Source organism: Cryptomeria japonica, chromosome 4 (assembly GCF_030272615.1).
Source record: "Cryptomeria japonica chromosome 4, Sugi_1.0, whole genome shotgun sequence".
NCBI classification, from domain to species: domain Eukaryota; kingdom Viridiplantae; phylum Streptophyta; class Pinopsida; order Cupressales; family Cupressaceae; genus Cryptomeria; species Cryptomeria japonica.
The window spans coordinates 302,759,782-302,783,415 of NC_081408.1; the positions used below are offsets into that span (position 1 = coordinate 302,759,782).

General features: G+C 37.7%; 2 protein-coding genes across 2 annotated transcripts in view; both read right to left on the reverse strand.

Moving 5' to 3' along the window:
- LOC131052125 (phosphomannomutase) overlaps window positions 1-23,634 on the reverse strand; it is a 54,175-nt gene that overhangs the window by 14,904 nt on the left and 15,637 nt on the right. The window contains exons 3-5 of the mRNA XM_057986726.2: window positions 18,994-19,038; window positions 18,770-18,836; window positions 17,776-17,852 (exon numbers count right to left, since the gene is read on the reverse strand). Of these exons, the coding sequence (XP_057842709.1) occupies window positions 17,776-17,852; window positions 18,770-18,836; window positions 18,994-19,038 (189 nt within the window). The remainder of the gene's footprint in view (window positions 1-17,775; window positions 17,853-18,769; window positions 18,837-18,993; window positions 19,039-23,634) is intronic.
- Window positions 873-5,729, reverse strand: LOC131052124 (photosystem I P700 chlorophyll a apoprotein A1-like). The gene has a single exon (XM_057986725.2). It carries the CDS (start codon window positions 5,461-5,463, stop codon window positions 3,718-3,720), a length of 1,746 nt encoding a protein of 581 aa, XP_057842708.2. The 5' UTR covers window positions 5,464-5,729; the 3' UTR covers window positions 873-3,717.

Here is a 23,634-nt window from a genome sequence, read left to right on the forward strand (position 1 = left end):
ACACTTGAAATGTGAGTGGCAACTTAAATTTGGACACATTTGAACATTTCGCTCTAGTCCCTTGGAGAGGGATAGGAGCGAACTTCATTTTCTAGGCTTAATCACACTTTGCCCATGTTTAAAATTATCTTCAACGAACTTGTTGTGCCCCCTTTCACTCATTCTTGGCATGGAATTCATTTCAACTTGGTAAAAAATTGATCTAAGGAAGAAATCGCTCTGGTCCCTGGCTGAGGGACAGGAGCGCCTAGGCAAATATAGGCCTCACTTCGGTGTCTTGCAATCTTCAATTTGTCTTCAACGGGTTCGTTACACCTTCTTTGCTTGCTTCAAACTCAAAACTTACTTGGTCTTCGCCACATTTTGCCTTATAAGGAAATTCGCTCTGGTCCCTGGGAGAGGGACGGGAGCTATCATTAAATTTCGCCCTAGTCCCTGGCTGAGGGACAGGAGCGATTTTGCTTCTAGGTCTAGTTTTCCTCATGTTTGCGCTCTCAAATTATATTCAACTGATAAAATGCACTTCCTTGGTTCTCCTCAAATCGCGAAATTGTTGAAATCTTGCAAGGACAAGGCAATGTTGGATTTTAAGCCTCGGTCCTTCAGTGAGGGACAGGAGCGATTTTTGCTCCTGGCACATTTCCATGTTTGCGAAATTCTTCAAATTATATTCAACCGAAAGAACATGCCTCTCTTTATCTCTTCCAGTCCGAAAATTGTCTTGATCCTGCAAAGACAGTAAAATTTTGAAAAACAAGCTCCGGTCCTTTAGTGAGGGACAGGAGCGATTTTGCTTCTACAGGCCAAAATATCAAGATTTCAAGACTTTAGTCACTTCACAAGGCAAAAACAAGTCATTTCCAATACCCGGAATCAATCATCAAAATTTCCAAAATTTGGTCAAAATCATTCAATCAGACAAAATCAAAATCTCATCATTAACACTTAGGCAAAATTTGGACTAACGTTCAAAATTCCAACTGAAATTAGACCAACTCACTTGACTTCTGGCGAATTCACTTTATTTCCAAAATTGCATCCTACGGGAGGAAGCTCAAAAGCTCTCAAGACTGACTAGACTCTGGCCTGAAAACACTAAAACGAAAAACCCTAAGGCTTGACCCTAGTCCAGACAACTGACATATTAAACCAAAACCCTAAAAAAAAACAAAGAGAAGGGCGAGCAAAAACGAGCAAAAAGAGGGGGTCCCCATTTTTAATGGGGCGATGTGTGAAATGGTCAGAACTGGTAGGCGGGTGGTGGCCGCTGCCCAGACGCAAGCATTGCAGCAGGTGGTGGTGGAGCTAGAGCAGGTCTTACAGTTTATGTGGGTGGGCTGCCCGACAGCCTTTGCTACCTGCTTTGAGTCTCAGGGTTGGCCGACTATTGAGACAGAGGAGATGCTCCAGGCTTGGAGGCTGCATCAGCCCGTTGTGGAGAGTCAGGTGACGGCAATTGTCCGCGAGATCGAGTAGGTCTACCGAGATGCCTATTGTACATTGAGGCGTACACAGCAGGAGTTTGCGATCCGCGAGGTTGCATGAGTAGCATTGGAGATGGAGGTGACTAGTCAGTAGGTCTCATGGGCAGTCGAGAGGGCGCAATTGTTGGCACAGCTAGAGGTGGCCCGCGCAAAGACGGCTGAGACCCAGACAGAGAAGGCCGAGGTAGAGATTCGTCTGGCGGCTGAGCAGAGTGTGAGGAGCCACGTGCAGCAGGAGTTGGATGCCGTCAGTACCGAGAGGAGTATGTTGCAGACTTGGTTGGTCTGCGCGACGGAGGTAGCAAATACAAAAGAGGAGTTGCTGGAAGCCGCACACATGGTGAAGACAACTTTGGAGAAAGTATTAGTGGCAGAGCGGGATGTGACTGTACGCACTCAGCAGGTGTATGAGCTCCACGCCCGCTTGGCGGCCCAGACACCGGCATCTCAGCCTTTTGCTTCAGGGACGCTTCCTCAGCCCCCTCCCTAGTTTTTCTGATATGTATATTGTATAGGTTGCATGATCTCCATTTTTGTTGTAAGTCGCCTGGAGACGACTTTTCTTTTGGGGGGGATGATGTTGGCGGCATTATTGTATATGAAAATACGACTAGTTAATTATGTGTAATTGTTTTGGTTAGTTGGCAACTGAGGGGTGGCAGTTGCGGTGCGACGGTTGGCGCTCGCACCCCCTCGGTAACTTTATATACTTCAGAATGTAACTTGCAACACACAAATTATGAATGGAATAACATCTCTTATACTTGTCTGATATCTATGGCGTTATCATTCTGCATTATGTGCTTTATGTTCTATTATTCACCCGAGAGGACAAACAATCTCCTCTCAATATCCTCATCACACCAAAAAGTTTGGCCATCCATCCTTAGCATTTTGTCTTCACACCCCAAAAAGTTTGGTCTACCTCCAAGGTTGATGAATGGCTTGGCAAAATAAAGGGCAGCAACATGATATCAAGCCAAATAAATGGCTAGTTTGATGAGGGAATGAACATGATTGAGACAATCAGCAATTTAGAGAAGTTAGGAAGGAAACTTCCTTCACCTATCTCAAACCCCGACCATGTCCTTTCTTGCACCCCTCAAATCCCTGGCCACTTTTCATTCACTTCCTTTACCCCTTAAGATTCACGGCCACATCATGTCTCCATACCTCCAAACCCCGGCCATCTCATGTTCTCATCCCTCAAATCCCTGACCACTTTTCATTCACTTCCTTTACCCCTTAAGATCACTGACCACATCATGTCTCCATACCTCCAAAACCCCAACCATCTTACGTTCTCATCCATCCAAAACTGACATTGTTTAAGGAGAAGCACTCTTGGGCAGGGTGGACTGTGTTGTGACCCTTTTCACACATCGGCCCATTGCAAATGGGGACCCTCTCTTTTCCTGCTTTCTAGGGTTTTGGTAGTGTCCTATGACCCTTTTGCTGCAGTTTCACCAAGCCTTGTCCAGTTCAGAGCATTTCAGGCCTTGACAATTGAAAGTTAGTTTTTGCAAGTTATGTGATTCCGAAGTGTGAACACCACCAGAATGCTTAGAAAGGCCAAAGGTCGAAGATCGCAATCGATTTGGATGAATTTGGACAACTTTCTATTTTTAGAAAGTTTGCTTTTTTGTTTTTTCCTATTTTTTAGGAAGTTTCGTTTTTGGCATTTTTAGCCTAATTCCTGGTATGGTATTTTTAGAAAGTTTTTCCTATTTTTTAGGGATGTCTACTTTTTGCTTTTTCGGGATGCAAACCTAGGGTTTACACTTGCACCACTAACCAGCTTCGACCGGAACTCGAAAATTCCAAGTTTTGATATAAAAAGCTAAATCCCTAGATTTTAGGCTTTTTGCTTTTCGGGATGCAAACCTAGGGTTTACACTTGCACCACGGACCAGCTTCGACCAGAACTCGAAAATTCCAAGTTTTGATCTAAAAAGCTAAATCCCTAGATTTTAGGCTTTTTGCTTTTCGGGATGCAAACCTAGGGTTTACACTTGCACCACTACCCTGCTTCGACCAGAACTCGAAAATTCCAAGTTTTGATCTAAAAAAGCTAAATCCCTAGATTTTAGGCTTTTTGCTTATTTGGGATGCAAACCTAGGGTTTACACTTGCACCACCAAACCAAATACGACGAGTAGTTGGGTCCTGGGCCAAGCCTTGGCTGAACTTTGGAAATCTTGATGCCATAATGCTTTTCAAATCCTCCTAGTCATTATCCTATTGCAATAATTCTTGCTAGGAAGAACGCCCATGTTGTGACGATTCCACCCAGAAGGTAATGAGCTACTCCTACAGCACGTCCTTGGACAATACTCAAGGCTCTTGGCTGGGTAGCAGGAGCAACTTTTAATTTATTATGAGCCCAAACAATAGATTCAATAAGTTCTTGCCAATATCCACGGCCACTAAATAGGAACATTAAACTAAAGGCCCAAACGAAATGAGCACCTAAGAATAAAAGGCCATAGGCAGATAATGAAGAACCGTAAGATTGGATTACTTGAGAAGCTTGTGCCCATAGAAAGTCACGAAGCCACCCATTAATTGTAATGGAACTCTGTGCAAAGTTTCCTCCTGTAATATGAGTTACCACTCCTTGATCACTTATACTACCCCAAACGTCAAACTGCATTTTCCAACTAAAATGAAATATTACTACCGAAATTGCATTGTACATCCAAAATAATCCTAGGAAGACATGATCCCAGGCAGATACTTGACATGTTCCTCCTCTACCAGGCCCATTGCAAGGAAAACGAAAACCAAGATTTGCTTTATCGGGTATTAAACGAGAACTGCGAGCAAATAAAACACCTTTCAGTAATATTAATATAGTCACATGGATAGTAAATGCATGAATATGGTGTACTAAAAAATCCGCAGTTCCTAATGGAATAGGTAACAAAGCCACTTTGGCACCTATTGCTACCAAATTGCCACCTCTCCAGGTTAAGCTGGTGCTTGCTGTTGCATCAGGAGCTGTCAAACTAGATGCTAAAGCATGAGTGTTTTGTACCCATTGAGCAAAGATAGGTTGTAATTGTATAGCAGTATCTGAAAACATATCTTTAGGACGTCCTAAAGCACTCATAGTATCATAATGAATATATAGACCAAAACTATGGAAACCTAAGAAAATACATGCCCAGTTGAGGTGTGATACGATTGCATCACGATATCTCAGAACACGGTCTAAAAGATTGTTGTATTGAGAAGTCGGATCATAGTCTCTTACCATAAAAATGGCTGCATGTGCAGCAGCACCAACTATAAGAAATCCACCAATCCACATATGGTGCGTGAACAAAGGCAGTTGGGTACCATAGTCAGTAGCTAGATATGGATAGGGAGGCATAGAATACATATGGTGAGCTACGACAATAGTTAAAGACCCTAACATAGCTAGGTTAAGAGCTAATTGAGCATGCCATGAAGTAGTTAAGATCTCGTAAAGACCTTTATGTCCTTCCCCTATAAATGGACCTTTATGAGCTTCCAAAATATCCTTGAGGTTATGACCAATAACCCAATTGGTTCTATACATATGACCAGCAATTAGAAAAAGAATTGCAATAGCCAAATGGTGGTGTGCAGTATCGGTCAACCACAGAACCCCCGTTACTAGGTTGAGTCCTCCGCGAAAAGTCAAAAAATCTGAATATTCTGACCAATTCAGGGTGAAAAATGGGGTCAATCCCTTAGCGAAACTGGGATAAAGTTGAGCTAAAAGCTCACGATTTAAAATAAACTCATGAGGAAGTGGTATCTCTTTAGGGTCCACTCCAGCATCTAAGAGTTGATTAATAGGTAAAGAAACATGTATTTGGTGTCTTGCCCAAGATAGAGAGCCAAGTCCTAGTAACCCTGCTAAATGGTGGTTCAACATGGATTCTACATCTTGGAACCAAGTCAATTTTGGAGCAGCTTTGTGATAATGGAACCAACCAGCAAAAAGCATTAACGCTGCAAAGATCAATGCACCAATTGCGGTGCAGTAAAGTTGCAATTCACTAGTTATTCCGGATGCTCACCAAATCTTAAAGCTACCGCAAAGGCTATGAACTAAAAAGAAATTTAAAGAAACAAAATGAACCTAAACCTTCGTGTAGTCACTCCCAATCGAGTTGTTTGGGATTCAGAAGTTCAAGAAATAATACTAGCTACTAATAATGGTCAAATGGGTGTATTACCCAACCATACTGCACTTGTAACAGCTTTGGATATAGGAGACATTAAGATACGACTCAATGCTCAGTGGTCCACTATGGCTTTGATGGGTGGTTTTGCCACGATAGACAATAATGAAATCACATTATTGGTAAATAATGTAGAAAGAGGTATTGATATTGATCTTCAAGAGGCTCAGGAAAGTTTTAGACTAGCTGCAGCTGATCGTGCGCGAGCTGAAGGCAAGAGACAAGCAATCGAGGCTGATGTGGCTCTCAAAAGAGCTAGAACACGACTAGAGGCTGCTGATGCTCTTTTGTTCAGATAAAGAAATATTAATTTATGAAATTGGAAGTAAATGGATAACGATCATAAAGAAGTCTTCAATTTGCCTGAGCCAATAACTAGGCACATTTTCACCTATGCCCATACGGTCTGCTATTGCAATTTTTTTCTCATTTTCTTTTTCACCTAAAATGAAGAAATCTATATTTTTTTTCTATATAAAATGAGAATTGCGGAAAGGTCCTTAGGTCAATCGAAATAAGAAATTGGGTTGCGTCATACATACATAACATGATACAATATCACTTGAAAGAAAAGCCTTTTTGACAATAAAGGCTACAAAATGAGTATTTTGTATTACAAAAAATTTTGTAATACAAAAGTGATTCTTTATGTTCGACACCCAGGTTGAGTAGACCTCGTTCTTGTAAGAGCTATTAACCAATCAATCATAGGGAGGGACTTATTTATGTCACCAAAAACAGAGACTAAAGCAAGTGTCAGATTCAAAGCTGGTGTTAAAGATTACAGATTAACTTATTATACTCTGGAATATCAGACCAAAGATACTGATATCTTAGCAGCATTCCGAGTCACTCCTCAACCTGGAGTACCCCCCGAAGAAGTGGGAGCAGTAGTAGCCGCCGAATCTTCCACTGGTACGTGGACGACTGTTTGGACCGATGGACTTACCAGTCTTGATCGTTACAAGGGGCGATGCTATGATATTGAACCCATTCCTGGAGAGGAAAGTCAATTTATTGCCTATGTGGCTTACCCTTTAGATCTTTTTGAAGAAGGTTCCCTTACTAACCTGTTCACTTCTATTGTAGGTAATGTTATTTATATTGTGTGTTTATAATACTATATGAGCTTAATGACTTCTATAGATAGCACTTCGAAGTGTCAACGACCAAAGTGTTATTCCTCTTATGAATAAAAGGAAATCGATGAATAGTGGAAATTATCTTGATCGAATTGTAACTATGTTATTCTATTCCTATTTTCCTTTAGAAGTTCTTTTACAAAAAAAGGATTTCAGGTTTTACTTAAAAAACCTGCCCTTAAAATTAAAGGGGCATATGGAAAAAGTGAATACATTTATAGCGTACGGTGTTTTTACTATGCTTGGCTGTAGCAAAAAAATTTTTCGTTCTAAAGACCAGTAGAGATAATGTAAGGTGATTTAATCAGAATCATTGTCAAATTCATTCATCTAATACTTGGTATTAGACTATTATGTAGGATAAATTGTAAAATTACTACACAATTGGTATTTATTTTAATTATGAGTGGGAGATTTCATCTTCACTTTTTTTATAACAGAATACCTTTTTATTGTCTATTCTCTCTATGTTTGTTCATAACATTAACAATTGTTAGATATTCCATTCTAACTTTGTATGTATTTATTTAAACTCTTTTTTCTGCTCCTAAATAAAAAAATTGAGGTAATTGCCTGACAAAAATATGTATCAATCATTGCTTTTTTTCATCGATCTCTTCCATGCTTACTATAATTAGTTATTTTGGTTTTTTATTAGCTTTGCTTATTTTCACCTCAGTCCTATTCATCGGGTTAAGCAGTATACGACTTATTTGAAATAAAATAAAACCAACAATAGGGATTGAGATTCCGAGTCAATTTGAGGTACTATGTAGATTAGCTATTAATCCTTCCCTATTCTTTTTTAATTAAAAAAAATATGATTGAAGTTTTTTTATCCGAAATTGTGTTAGGTCTAATTCCTATAACTTTGGCTGGATTATTTGTAACTGCATATTTACACAGCTTCAACCGGAACTCGAAAATTCCAAGTTTTGACCTAAAAAAGCTAAATCCCTAGATTTTAGGCTTTTTGCTTTTTCGGGATGCAAACTTAGGGTTTACACTTGTACCACTGACTTGCTTCGACCGCAATCCAAAATTTTCAAGTTTTGACCCAAAAAGCTAAGTTCCTATATTTTAGGGGGTCATGGCACCTTCAAAGGATAATCAGCTCGAAAAATCATCCTGATCCTTAAATGTCCCAAAATTTGGCTAAGTTTGGAATGTCATCCTGATCCTGAAATTTGACTGTCTGGAAAATTGGAGAATCCTCCAAAAACTAGATTTTGCATTATTAGTCCTAGAGGCCCGAAACCACTCTCAAACATCATCCTGACAATATATATGAAATATAACTTAAAGTATAATACCACTTATACTTAAATGTTATATTTCATATATAGTCCGCCCTCTTGAGAGACCTTCAAAGTCCGCCATGGGTTGGGAGGTCATGTGGGAGCATTCTTCAAAGTCCGCCCAAGCATGTGGATAGCACCTCAAAGTCTGCCCAAGGTGGAAAGCGCCTCAAAGTCCGCCCAAGGTGGAGAGCGCCTCAAAGTCCGCCCAAGCATGTGGAGAGCACCTCAAAGTCCGCCCAAGGTGGGAGCACTCTTTAAAGTCTGCCCAAGCATGCCAAGTGATGGAGAAGTCTTGTCCAAAGTCCGCCCAAGAAGAGAGGTCATGTGGGAGCTAACTTCAAAGTCCGCCATGCCTTAGGAGAGTCATGAGGAGGGACCTTCAAAGTCCGCCCCATGCCTTCGTTAAATTTACACCTTGATGGAGGCCATGAAGGAACACTCACCAAAGTCCGCCCAAGAAGAGAGGTCATGTGGGAGCTAACTTCAAAGTCCGCCCCATTCCTTAGTCAAATTTACACCTTGATGGAGACCATGAAGGAGCAAAGGCTAAAGTCCGCCCAAGGTCTTCAAGGCCATGTAGGAGAGACCTCCAAAGTCTGCCAAGGGTAAAGAGAGCCATGAGGAGAGGCCTTCAAAGTCCGCCCCATGCCTTAGCCAAAAAAATTCGCCATGAAGGAGCCTCGTCCAAAGTCCGCCATGCCTTGGGAGACCATGAAGGAGCCTTGTCCAAAGTCCACCATGCCTTGGGAAGCCATGAAGGAGCAATGTCTAAAGTTCGCCCCATGCCTTAGCCAAAATTTCGCCTTGATGGAGCCAAGTCTAAAGTCCACCAAAGGTTAGAGAGCCATGTAGGAGGTGCCACCAAAGTCCGCCATGCCTAAGGGGACTCACCAAAACTCCGCCCATGGTGCTGGTCATCCAAAACTCCGCCCAAGGTGCTGCTGAGTGAATGGCCTTGAAACTCCGCCCTATCCTACCATGTTGGTGGCCAACCCTTCAAAGTCCGCCATGTTTTGGAAAAGGCCATGATGGCCAACACTCTAAAGTCCGCCATGTGTGTGGGGTGCCCAAGGGGTGAAGTACAAAGTCCGCCCATGTTGGAGATATCTTAGAAGTTCGTCTAGGGGGTGTGTTCCAAAGTCCGCCCTATGCCTTAGCTAAAAATTCGCCTTGATTGAGCTTTGCTCAAAGTCCGCCCTCCATGTTGAAGGGACCCTTCAAAACTCCACCCAAGGAAGTAGATGCTAAGTATGATGTTGAAGAGCCTTCTCAAACTCCGCCATGCCTTGGAGAGGTAAGGAAAGTCCGCCCAAGTTTGAGGAAGATGAAGGTAAGCCTCCAAAAGTCCGCCTACACATAAAAGTCAAACAAAATCAACAAAAATACAAGTGATGTCATGAAAATCCTTCAATATTTCGAACTTAAATCCAAAATAGAAAGTTTTCAAAAGGAGAATATTGGAAGATTGATAAGGATTTCGAACTTAAAATCAAAATGGAAAGTTTTTATTTAAGAGAATATTGGAAGATTAATAAATATTTCGAACTTATAGCCAAATTGGAAACTTTTGGAAGATATTTTCTTCGAGTTTGGAAACATGACAACACTTTCCAAAAGAATAAAGTTAAAATTGGAAACATGATTTGGAAGATTTTAAGGGTTTCTGATTGAGGATTTAACTTTATCTACAAATACTTCGTTGTAAACTTCATTTCTACACCAAGAAGTTCGAAAATATTAAGGAGAGCATAGTAAAATACTTTCAGTTTGGAGTTCATCTGGAGAAAGTTTTGGATATTGTTCGAAGTTGGATAAACTTTTTTGACAAAAGTTTCATAGATTTTTGGAGAAAAACAACCAGTATAAGGACGAATTATTGAATCTCTCCTGAATTTTTGAGTATTTTTGAAGGTGAAATTAAATTCATGATGCAGATTTATGTATTTTCTGAGTTTTTCCGGAGTTTGAGAAATGATTTTTAGTGAATTTGTTCGAATTTCTAAGGGAGGAAAATAATTTTTTTTGGCTAAGTATAAGAAATTTTCGGAGTTATAACACTTGGTGTTGGATTGTGATCATAGTTATCTTGAAGGTTGGAGAATTTACATGTGAAAATCCCATTCTCATGGCTAAGTATGAAAATGAAGTGAAATTTTCCAAACACTTAGCCGTTCGCAGCCTCGATTTTCTTTAATCCAAGATAGATTTCTAACTTATTTTCCTTTGGTTTTACAGGTCGCAGGAGGAAATAGAAGCAAGATCATCATAGAGATCGTAGTTGGAGTTTCAAGCCAAACAAAAGATTGAGGACAAGTTCACAGGCAAGGTTCATCCGGGCATGAAGATAGCCAAAATTTGGCTAAGTATGGGAAATGTTTCACAAAGAAAATTCCAATTTCCCCAATTATGATGAAGGCATGTCAGGGTATCGAGAAGAAGGACATGATCATAGCGAATGCTTGAACAGCTTCATCCTATCATTTCATATTTGCAAGGGGTTATCTAGAGCTTTTACCCTCCTCCCACGCAACATAAATTGGCAGCTAAAGGCAGAATCATCACAGAAAACACAAATGGAGTTTCAAGCCAAATTCAAAATTGAAGACCGGACCACAAGCAAGTTTGTCCGAGTATAGAGAGGGCCAAAATTTGGCTAAGTATGAGAAAAATTCTCAGACTTGGTGAAAATATGGAAAAGTTAGATAAACTTCCAACTTCTTGAAGAATTTCATCTCTTGAAGGACTTAAAAAAAAAAAGACAAGCTCCCAAGCAGAATCAAATGGCGACAAGAAGGAATCAAATTTCCACTGTTAGACGATTTCTTGACACAGATTGGAGAATTCAAGAAAGACATCCAACACGTTGAGGTGGCGCCTCGTCATTTTCCAACCAATTAGATTGCTCCAAGTCAACATGTCCAGGTTTGATGAACCTAACTTATCCAGAAGCTTCTAGAAGGGCACACTTCACAATGCAACAACCTTCTATTTTCATTGATGATTCATATTTAGCAAGAAGGACAAGTGTCCCAAATGTAATTGGTCAAGGGTAGTTAGTTTTGGGAAACCCTAATTAGGGTTTATAGGTTTCTTTCAATCTGGGCCCTTGATCACTGTTTGATCTCGGCCGTTCATTTATTCTTGAAAACTATATAAGGCTACATCCTCTCATTTGGAGAGGGTGAGGTTTTTGATGTATTGTTGCTTAAGGTCATTTCGAGATAACATATTGCATGTGCACTGCTTTGTAATCTCTATTATTTGAATGATTTGCATGGTTTCAATTGCCTCAACACTTAGTTAGAATTAATTTAGATTTGCTTTCATTGTTGTTAATTTGAATGAAGGATTTGATAAGTGTCAATTGATGGTGTATTTCCGCTCATACTTTTGGTAAATGGATGATTTCCATTCTACCGTGCAAAGTTAGTCTGAGCGCATCCCCTGTGCATCCCAACATCTCGATCATAAGCACAACCCATTGAAGATTGCAACGGCCTTGTGTAGTTGTCCCTAGTGTGGCGAAGCAAGGTTTGGTTTCTCGAAAGCACCCAGTTGATACTGTCTCCAAAATTCGTAGGATTAGATTAGCCTTTCTAAACCCTATCTGTTTTCTCTTTCTTTTGAAAGTCTAAATCCCAAAAAATTCCCAAAAAAAGAAGAGCCTAAAATTGCTAAATCCATCTAAGTCCAGTAGTTCAAGATACTTGTCAAAAGTAAGTCCCCCTTGAAATTTCAGCATACACTACCCAAGAAGCTATTCCATTAAAGTCGCTTGTTCGCACATATAGACCTTGGAATCAGTAGTGATTTTTCAAGAGAGGATAGAATGCCTTCGGGTATCCTATCCTAATGTTTGGTAGATGATAAAACAGACACCAACAGACTGTAATGTCCCCTTTTTGAAATAGGATTTAATATTAAATAATAATAATTAAATATAATTTTATTAAAATTTAATATTAAGTTTAATGAATGGTCAAAAGGCATGAAATGAAGAGTTGTGACTCCCTCAAACATGAGATATAAAAGGGAGAAGAGTTCATGTGAAAGGGGATGTGGAGGAAGGAAGAAGGAATGGAGCATATGAATCAAGGAAGGGTTAATGGAAGAAGAAAGGAATGGGAAGAAAATAAGGAAGTGACTCTTTCAGAGGGTAGAAATTATGAAGGGTTGTACTCTTCCAAAGGGTGGTAATTGTGAAAGGTTGTGACTCTTTCAAAGGGCAGAAATTATGAAGGGCTGTACACTTTCAAAGGGTGGTAATTGTGAAAGGTTGTGACTCTTGCAAAGGGAAGACATGATGAAGTGGTGTGACTTATCCCTCACATTGGAAGATATAAAGGGAAGAAGGTTTCATTTGAGGTGGAGATCCAAGGGAGATAAAATTCGAAAATAATTTTTTTTTCTCAAAGGCAGCAATGAAGAGTGGTGACTCAATTCTTATAAAAGGTGGTGACTTTTTCACTAATATAATATAAAGGAGAAATCATTCCAAGCATTCAAGGATCACTTATTAATCATCACTCATGAATCCAACAGCAATCATCAATTATCAAATCAAGTAAACGATCAATCAGCAAATCATCACTCTATCAAATCAGTATTCATTCAATCATCATTCACCAATATATCAAACTAGCATTCATGGCATCATCACTCATCAAATCATCAAATCAACAATCACTTAATCATCAATCAACAATACCTCAAATCATACAATCAAAGGGACTCATTCAATCAAATCAATCAATCATTCAACAAAAATCTATCAAGGAATGGAAGTCATCAATTTGCAATAGAAACTGATTGCAGCAAATAATAATATTCAGAAATATAATTGTATTAACCATTTGAGAATACATTTATTATTTCATCAAGATACATTTAATTGGAAATAGTCTAGCCAATTCCTTGAGTAATTATGTCTTGGATTTCTAGAAATGTTTTGCAAATAGGAAGGATGGCCAGCCTTCCAAGTTCATAAGAGTTGAAGGACCAAAACTTCTGCATGCATCTTATCAAGTATGTGACCCCGAGATGGATGGAAAAGGAATCCTGCCATGCTCATGGACCAAGGGGCCAAATGGACCAGAAATACATTCCATTCTCTTGGGTTTGGTAGAGAAGGACGGTCTTCATGTATCTTCCAGCCTTCCAAGTTCATAAGAGTTGAAGGACCCTAAGATGGATGGACCAAAAATCCTGCCATGCTCATGGGTTGGGAAGCCAAATGGACTAGAAATCCTTTACGTGTTCTTGAGCTTGATTGAGGAGGATGGCTAGCTTCCAAGGTGGACTAAGGGATGGAATGGACCATAAATCCTTCCATGCTCCTGCAATACAAGGACGGCCATCTTTGAGATTGTCGTTTGCAAGCATTTCCAATGAGTTCCTAATATTGTGTTGACTACAGGAATATACCTGGAACTAAATATTAGTGATATTAGGGTGTATTTATTTAGATATGAATGATTCTTATATGGATTTAGGTGCTATATGGATATTTTAATACTAAAAGATTTTTAATATCAATTTTTAGTGATTAATCTTGTTTGCAGACCTAAAAACGGGAATTTTTCAAGAAGGGATATTACAACATATTTTGTAATATTTAACAGCAATTGATTCTCTCTATGAAAACCATCAATATATGAAGCTTAATTCACAATACAAAAAAAAACTTTTCATAGATTACGGCTTTGCTAATTTTGGCATGTCTCTTATAGCTTTTTTTTGCTAATTTTCACGATATTGTCATAATTTAGGTGTCCCAACCTCTTGTGCCATAGCCAACTCTCATCTTCTTGCCTCATGTAGCAATTTTCACTTCTGACCTCATTGAGAATGTAGAGATTTCCATCCATTCTGTAGGCATCCATTATTAATTTTCCATCTTTCATAATTTTGCATCCTCTAGAATGAAATGTAAAGGTGTGCCCTTCATCACACATTTGACTCACACTTAATAGATTATGCTTCAGTCCTACATATAAAACATTGTTAGTTTTGGTTCATTCATTGTCTAAACTAAGTGTGTCTTTGCCTTTTATATTTTTGTTGTAGCATTGTCCCCGAACTTTACCATTCCTTCATCTACCTTCTTCAAAGAGAGAAATTTGCTCTTGTTGCCAGTCATGTGAGTTGAGCATCCACTATCAAATACCATTGGTTTCTCTCATCTTGAGCATGTCAGGCAACCTGTACAAGCATGGATCTCTCCTTTGTCTGTTGCTCCTTCTTCTTCCAAACTTTATTTGGTTCATTCTTTTTCTTATCACCAACATCTTCTTTCTTTTCCTGTCTTGGAGGCTCAATACTTTTGCAGAACTTGGCTATGTGCCCAAAATTGTTACATTTATAACATATAATGTTATAATTCATCAGAGGAGCGAATGAGTTGAAGTTCCTTCTTGAAAATCCAAAATCATTCCTTGTACGACTCTACAATCTACTACTTTATGACCATATTGATTGCATGAAAAAAAATATCCATGAAAGGAATAATTGAACCTGGTAGTGTGAGGCTTTCTTTTAGGAAATGACCATTTGAAATCATCCTTGTTGGCTTTTTGAGACTGCGAGGCTTTATCCTCTTTCTTTCTTTCTTCTTTGTTCACCTCCTTGCTTACTTCTTTGTTGGAACTTTTGAGGGCCTCATCATAACTCTTACTATCCAACTGCTTTGTGATTTTTTTCCTAGCACTAACCCTGAACCCCAACCAAATTTTTTCCTGATTAACTGAAAAAATATTTATCTTTTCGTTTGTCAATTTACTTCTGAGCAGATTCTTGCTAATATATGAAGACAGTAGAACAATACAAAGAACAGTCTGAATTGCCTGTATTGCAACTCTTTGAAATGTAGTATTCTATTTTGGCATGAAGATAGGCAACCTATAGTTTGTTGCATTCTAATGATGGCCCAGAAATCCAGCGTGCAAAAAATAATGCCAGAAATTTGTCATAAAGAATCTGAATAACAATAAAAACTAGAGGCAATTTGAGTTCATTTTTGTACATACCAGTAGGGACAGAGCCGTCATTATTGATTTCCTTTGTTTAATAAGCACAAATTCTCTTCTTATAAGCCACTGAAGATTTCTGTTGAAGTTCTACTAATTTGTGTGTCGACTCTCATGTGAACTCAATTCAACTCTATTAATTTGTTACATAATGTGGTTTATCATGAAGATGATGAACAACTTATAGAATGAATAGTTTAATTTTAGTTGTAAAACTCTGTGAGTAGTTATGAGCTAAAGCCTGCAGCAACTAACTCGCCATATTACTTGGCCCCAGGTAATTTTAAAATTACAGCTAGTAATTCTGAATCGTGTGCCAAACTCACAGGTTTAATCGACAAAAACCTGAGATTCAGGGAAAAAATTGTCTGGCATTAAAAGGTGGGTTCTGTGATGATTTTTTCACATTTAGAGGTTTGTTTTTTGTCTACATTTTTCTGCAAGGGTGTTGAATGAAACTTCCAGGGGCATTTAAGTGTTGAGAAAAGCTTATTTGTAAGCTAAGATGCTGAGGCTTTGGTCTGGTTGACTAATAAAATCGCAAGTTTGAGGCTACAGCATGGGTTGCAGGTTGTGGCTGTGTAAAAAAGTAAAATCTTAGGTTGTGGGTCTCAGTCTGTGTCAGTATAATTGTGGGTATGCACATTGCATTCATCACAATGTTTAAAAACTTGAGAAAATAAAATTTAAATCTTTGACCAAGTTTCTCTATATTTAACTTCTCAATACCAATTAGCGTTGCCTATAATTTACATTTCACAGTGTATTGAACTTATTTGGATTTAAATATTAACTATTAAGGAAATCAGTAATATGCTCCATAAATTCAGTCATGCATGTTTTTTAAGAATATTTTTTTATATTTGATAAATTTGCCAAGTTTATCCTTGAGATATTGCCAAGCTCTAAGTTCTTAAAAAAATTGGGTCAGCCAAAGTAATTGATGAATCCAAGTTTTTCAACTATCATCAACATATTCTATATTTTTCAAATTTCCCTTTTTTTAACTTTCCATACCCTGCCATCACCTGAAAAAGAGCCTCCCATCTCTTGCCATCCCAGAAATCAGAAATGCATTCTCATGTTTCCTACCATCCATGTCTCGAAAACACCATGGAACATGGATTGTACGTTATAACTCTCAACTTAAGCTTATTTATATCCAATTTGCAGACTTGAAAAAAGATATCCTTTTTTAACGCATCCTTGTTTTTGGCCCTTCCCATGTATAAGTAATTAACAATTCTAGCACCCAAATACAAGAAGAGGAACCTAAACTATGGGATATTAAGCCCGGTTAGTGTTTCAAAGACACTTTTGTCTTGATGACCTTACAACAAAATAGAGCATTGCAGCATAATTCCCCATCGCAGTCATCTATGTATCTTTACTTTTATTATTGAGAATTTTGGTACAATATTACCAAGAACTGATTGGGTGGCCTACCCATGAAGAATAGAGGATGAAACTAATTTGAGAGTATTAAAAAACAAATACAATTTATGTGAAGCACTACTAAAATTTTGAAAATAAAGCAAAAAAGATTCAGGATACAAATGCTGGGTGTCAGATAAATTCCAAAGACACAAGGAAAGAAAGAAATTATACTAGAAGTAGTTCAATTGACTCAAAAGTACAAGTTACATTACAAGTGGGTGTTAAAAGGAAATCCAGGAGCTAAAAAAATGTAAATAAAACTAAACCAACGGAAGGCCTGACAGTAAGGGGTGAATCCAAAATAGGTAACCAAATATAGGTCACAAAAATAAGTCATGTGAGTAAAAAACAAGTAGTGACATGGATTCACATATGAACAACAGAACTCAATAATGAGATAGCCACCAAAACCGATGTCTGTACACTTTTTGTTAGATGTCAAATATATTTACAAGGATGGGAATAAATGGTAGCTAGATAAGGCTAAGCACATACAAAATTTCTGAGATTTAGGAAACTAAAGAAAACTCGGCTATTCAAGTATATATGCCACTAGTTAGCACTATGGAGACCTGTGTCAAGAGTACATGCAGATATTTACAATGAGGGAGATATTAGAAAGTTATAGATCACTACAAGAAGTGAGAGCCTCATTTCCTCCCTTCTTAGAAGAAATTATCCACAAATTATAAATACAATAAAGAAACCTCCCATAAAAGCTCTAACCGAGATTGACTTTGCTAGAATCAGCATCTTTGTTCACATAGTTGTATCTCATCTACAGCAAGAATGATGTCTTGGTCACTGTAGGAAGGAATATAATTTAATCTGATAGATCAATTCAAATATGTGTTCATTTTAAGGCCTTAGTAGCATTTTGACCAAGCATATCAGTATATATTAGTCTGTTGTAATAAGTGAGATCCATCAAATATTTGCAATGATTTGCATTATGGGGATGATTTTATTACATAGTTACGAATGTCTACTCTGGAAAAGACTAAGAGGATGGTAGTGTGCCTAGCAGGTTCTAATGTCCAAGTGGCAACACATATCCTATGACATGGACCATATTATAATATACAATCTACATAACACAAAGAAGAAAAAATGAGTTGACGTTAATTCTATTATTATTTCACAAATCCATTTGCTGGGAAGAGACTTACCTGATTACCAATCAATTTGCCATCTTTGTAAGCAACAAGACCGTTTTCTGAGAAGACATAATCATAATCTGTAATAACTGCAAGTGGAAAGATCAAAACAATGAGAAAATAAATCATGTTCAGTGGTTCATATTTTAGGAAAAAAAATTACAGAGAAATTAGATTCTAAAATTCATCTCGGTCGACACTGTAACAATGAAGAGTCTTCATCCATTTATGAGTCAAGTGAAAATTCAAAAGTTAAAAACATAAACAGACTATTATGAACAGAATACTCTACATAGCAAACAAGTATAATATCTCTAATAATAACAGTAAATAATTTCTTAATCCTTGACTATATCCACAATGGAAGTTTATCCATTGAAAATCTCATGCATTTAGGTACTGTTGTTTTATTAAGAGTAAAGAATCTGCACCTCCATTTTATGAGCCTTGTTAGATCTGTTTGGAAAAATATCTAATGTTCAAATTCATATTGTGGCTTGTGTTCTTACCAAATGCACATGTAGACTAGGTCATAAGAAACATAGCCTCTTACATTAAATACTTTTGCACCTTGATATATTTCATATTTGAAGATTTTTTCTTCTGGTTGAAGATAAACCAGGGACATACAGAACCACAAAATCCCAAGAATACTTGGTAATCTGCATAACTTTAGTTCATGAGAATTATTAGAATTTATAACTGCTTGACAAAATTCTAGCATTTGTAGACTTTTGTGACTTTAGGTCTTGCCAAAGGTTGTGCATAAGCGGGGTAATGACCTCTTAAATCAAAATAACTGCACCCCCTTCATCTCAAACTATACGATAATAAATTTTCTCTTGTTGAAAGAAGGGAATCATGACATACAGAACTGTAAATTGTCAAGAATAATTCATACTAATATTTTTCCACATGGAGCGAAGTGTGAAATTATTTTTCTTATTTTTCCCTAATCTCATTTTTTCTTCCATTTGAAAGAGATTTGAAAGCAATTAGTGCAAACCACTTTGGCCAAGCTGTTCGGTTATTTTTACTAGGTCTGAGCCACCTACAACTCCTACAGCCACAACCTGCACGCCAAAAAGTATTGCTATTCCACATATTGTAACATAACAAAAACCAGTACACTTAATATTATTTTCTAGAAATGGAAAGAACTTCAGAGAAATATCAATGTTAGTCAATGAATGGAGGCCAGTGCTAGAGAGAGAGCCATTGATGCGATACCTTACGCAAGTTTTGCATGAATTGTAACATCTCTTGAGATATCTCCTGTACAGCAAATAGATAAATGAAGACAAGTTACAAAACATAATAAATTCAAGGCCGATAAATCGCAAACAATCATCACCCAGAATTTCAGCTTTATACATATAGGTACCACATGTGTTCCCAGAGACAAGGCAAGTATTTCAGTAGTCCTCTTTGTGACATCCCTTAATAAATACAAAAGACAAGAAATGGAAAAATAAATTCTATAAGAGCGACAGATTATTTAGATGCATAGGAGTATTTATTACAAAAGAAAAGGTGCAGATAGGAACAACTGCATCAACAGAAAAATAAGAACTAAAAGAATACTTTCCAATGAGAGCTAAATTCCGATGGAAATATTTGTAGGAATTCCCAAATTTGCAGCATTGTAAATTCCCAATGTGGGTTAAACATCTCCAAATTTCCACAATATTTTTTGGCAGAAATCTATATATATGACATAACCAAGATGGTTAAAGCCTTTGCATTATTCATGTATATACTTATATGAATGTTCAAATCAGTAATTGTTGTCAACTGTGTTATGATTAAATTTTTAAACTAAAAATCCACAGCTGTTTTAAATCTTACGAAATTTGAAACTGAAATCAAACAACAATCTGAAGATCCAGATTCAAATCACCCTGGTAACCACTGGGCTTGCTTCTGTTGCAGTGGCATTAATGCCAAGTGAATGTGTTCAGGAAAGTGCATGAGATATGTGCCTACGGCCCAGGCTCTCATTTGTGCCTCAGAGGCTGTGAGACCATTAATCCCTAATTTACCAATCCATAGAAAAAAACAAAGACTGAAGGTAGCACAAATTCTCAAATAAGCATCCTCCAAATTCATACAAGATTTGATTAAATCAATACTTATCCATCAATATCAGGCAGGATAACTACAGTTCTACTAAACACTGTGTTGTTACTCAAATATAATAGCCACCTGTTGTAATTAGCCAGATGCACTTTATGTCTGCACCATGTGAAGAGCACAACAATGGGAAACTCTGCAAGCGTGAGACTTTGCATGGAAATCTAAGTTGCCAGATTCTGCAAAAATTCCCATGGGTCCTGGTTCGGTTCGCACCAAATACTGGTCCGTTACAAATTCTCCCCAAATTCTGTCAGGGTTTGATTTTGGCCCAGGAAATTCTCTCAGAGGAACCCTGGCCGAATTTTGACGTATTTTGGACGAATTTCAGTGCCAGCGGCCGAACGTGGGAAGAATCTGGGTGAAAAGACATTTTTTTAAACTTTTTAAAAGTTTTCTTTTGCCTAATTTAGTCTATTCGACCCTCCAACCCTAAATTCGACCACTAAAAGGTCAAATAGGTAAAACCTATCTCATTTGTTCAGTGATGGCTGATTGTTAATGTTGACATTATTATTTTTGAACATAAACATTGATATGGTGGTGTATTTTGGCATTTTGCTATGTTATTTGCCATTTGGACTAAAAGTCTACAACATTAATATATATGGTGGTGTATTTTGCTATTTATTTGCTGCTGCATATATGTATATATTTTTATTTTTTTATTTCTATATGTTTTTGTACAGACGAACCCAAAGCAAACCCCCAAAAAAATGAACGAATTTGCGAACCCGAATCTCTAACCAGAATCTGAACCAGCAACTTAGATGGAAATCAACAAGAGTTGAATGGAAGGCTCCTTGTAAAATTTTCAATAAATTGTCACTACCATACTTAAAACAAGAGAAAAAGGAGAGATGCAAAAAGAAACCCTATTTTTTAAGGGTGGAGGTGTGATAATCAAGGCCTCTATACTGATTGCTAGAATAAAATAGACATATGAATAATAATCCATAGACAAATAATATATAAACAATTTGAAAGTAACATAAGAATTCATTCATACATAACTCATAAGAGACAGAACAAGCAGAGATCAGCCACGGTTTCTATGCACTTATTCATCAAGATTCAATTCTGCATACAGCAAAATGCTTGGAGTCTGGACACATACAAAGCCTGACATCCTAGACTTCAAAGTAAAGAAGCAAATTGACAAAACTATACATAAAACCAGATTAAAAGCACAAATGTGCAAAATTCCATCTGGAGTCCTAAGTATGTGGTCCCCATTTATACGAACCAACGAGGAAAAGGGGATAAAGAAGGCAAGGATTTTCGGAAAAAAGCATAAATAATAACCCTAACTCACAATAATTCTTACAGAATAAATTGTCAATATTAATTTATCCTTAAAACTTATAATTTTAATAGTTACATACTTTGGATTTAAAGCTTATAACATAATTTTAAAAATATTGAACTTATTCTTGAGTCTCTGTTATAATCTTTCCTTTAATTTGCAGTTATTTCTCTTTGTATAGATATCTGGAAATGTTTCCAATTTCTGACAAGTTAGGGGTTTTTGTCCACCAACTTGACAAAAGAAATTAAGGGATTTCGTCCTTAAATTTCTTCTGTTTGAAGGGTTTCATCCTCGGGTTTGCTAAGTAATTCACAAGGAAAATATATAATTTCTTCTCCCAATTGATGTCTTCTTCCCCTTGATTTATCTTACTTTTGCACCCTTTTTTCTCCAATGGTCATAACCCATTGCATTCCTTTTGACTTTTAGTTAATTATCATTTAATCTTTGTTTGAGGGAAATTGAGGTGTAAGAGTAATTGCCACGTGATAACTATTAACTGAAGATCGGCTGCTAAATTAACTGCCACTTCCTAGCATCTTCTAGCATTTTTTTTATCAGCCTTTATAACATTTCAAGACCTGCAGAAATCAATGGGCACAGAATTTAAAGGCAAGGGCATTACAGTGTCAAACAGTCTCTATTCAATGCACATGGGCATCTCAACTGCCTATCAAGTGCCTCTGAAATTGTTAATTGTCCTTCAACAAGCCAAAGAAATGCTAGTGTGTGCTAAACCAGGAATGATGATTGAGGTCTCAACTGTGTCACCAACAATGCAATTGAATACTCTCTACCATCAAAGTTATTTGGCAAAACCCCAAACGGATCATTGGATAGTTGCAACATAATGGCGCCTGATGAAATATTGCCTTTGGTAGGTAACTGCCCACATGTATCCAGCTTGATTCTAGAATGCAGATTATCATCAATCAAAGGGATAACAGGGAACCCGAATGTTTCTTCCTTTCATCTCCTCCAAGCTTCCACCAACAAATGGAATTGTCATTTTAGACATGTCACTTGAACACTATTGAAACATCGTAGCCAAGGTTATAAAAAAGCTAGGCCCCATCACTAAATAAACTAATCAGTGGGAGGTACAGAGGACAAAAATAGAACCAACTCCCCTCTAACCTCCCACCAACTGCTAGATCTAGAGACAAACAATTGGCAGACCTTGAAACAAAATCATATGCTAGATCATAAAGGAATCCCTTAGATGGTCATATCAAGGAGATCAACAGCGTACGAGAAGCAACAAATCAATGTCAACATACCACCACATGTGCTACCAACATACAAACAACCAAGCTGGAGAAAAAAAGGAAAAAAACACCCAATGGGGAACATGTAGTGAACTTCCACTATAGTTTAGGTGGCTTTTAGGGAACTTTCTAAGTAAATTAACAAACTCACATCCATTGGGCATAGTTTCCCTATCAAAACCACAACATAATGGTGCATATTGAAACATTGCCTTTGGTAGGTAACTGCCCATGTGAATCCAGCTTGATTCTAGAGTTCAGATCACCATCAATCAAAGGGATAGTGAGGAACCCAAAGGTTTCTTCCTTCCATCTCCTCCAAGATTCCTCCAACCAATGGAATTGCCATATTAGACATCACTTGAACACTATTAAAGCATCCTAACGACCGTTACAAAAAAGGTGAGCCCCATTACTAAGTAAGCTAGTCAATGGTAGTTGCAAAGGATAGAAATAGAACCAACTCCCCTCTATCCTCACACCAGCTGCTAGATCTAGAGACAAACAATTGGCAGACCTTGAAACAAAATCATATGTTAGATCATGAAAGAATCCCTTAGATGGTCATATCAAAGAGATCAATAGCGCATAGGAAGCAACAAATCAATGGTCAACATACCAATGCATGTGCTACCAGCATGCAAACAATCAAGCTGCAAAAGAAAAGGCAAAAACCACCCAATGGAGAACATATAGTTAAGTTTCACTATAGTTTTGGTGGCTCCCAGGGAACTTTCTAGGGAAAGTGACAAAGCTCACATCCATTGGGCATTGAGTTCCTAGAAAAATCACAAAATTGCAAAATTGACCATAATAAAAGGGGAAAAACTATAAGGAATCAAGGGAAATTTTGACTTGCCCCCAATTCCTACTCTGAAGGAATCTCCAACATGTTACAAATGGCAAATCTGCATTCCAGCCCAAACAACTCGTATTAAGAAAAATTACGCACTTTGGTCATAGGGTTTCACACTTGAACTTCAAGTTCAAGCAAGGGCTTAATGACGGTATTATCTCTTAGACCAATGGTGTGAGAGATTGGCCTTGGAATATAGATTCATCAGTCTTGTTCTCTTAATACATCTAAGGAAGCTTTGTATAAGAACTTTCCTTCCATTGTCATTGAATAGTGACAAGAGTCCTTGTTGTACCAATTGATTA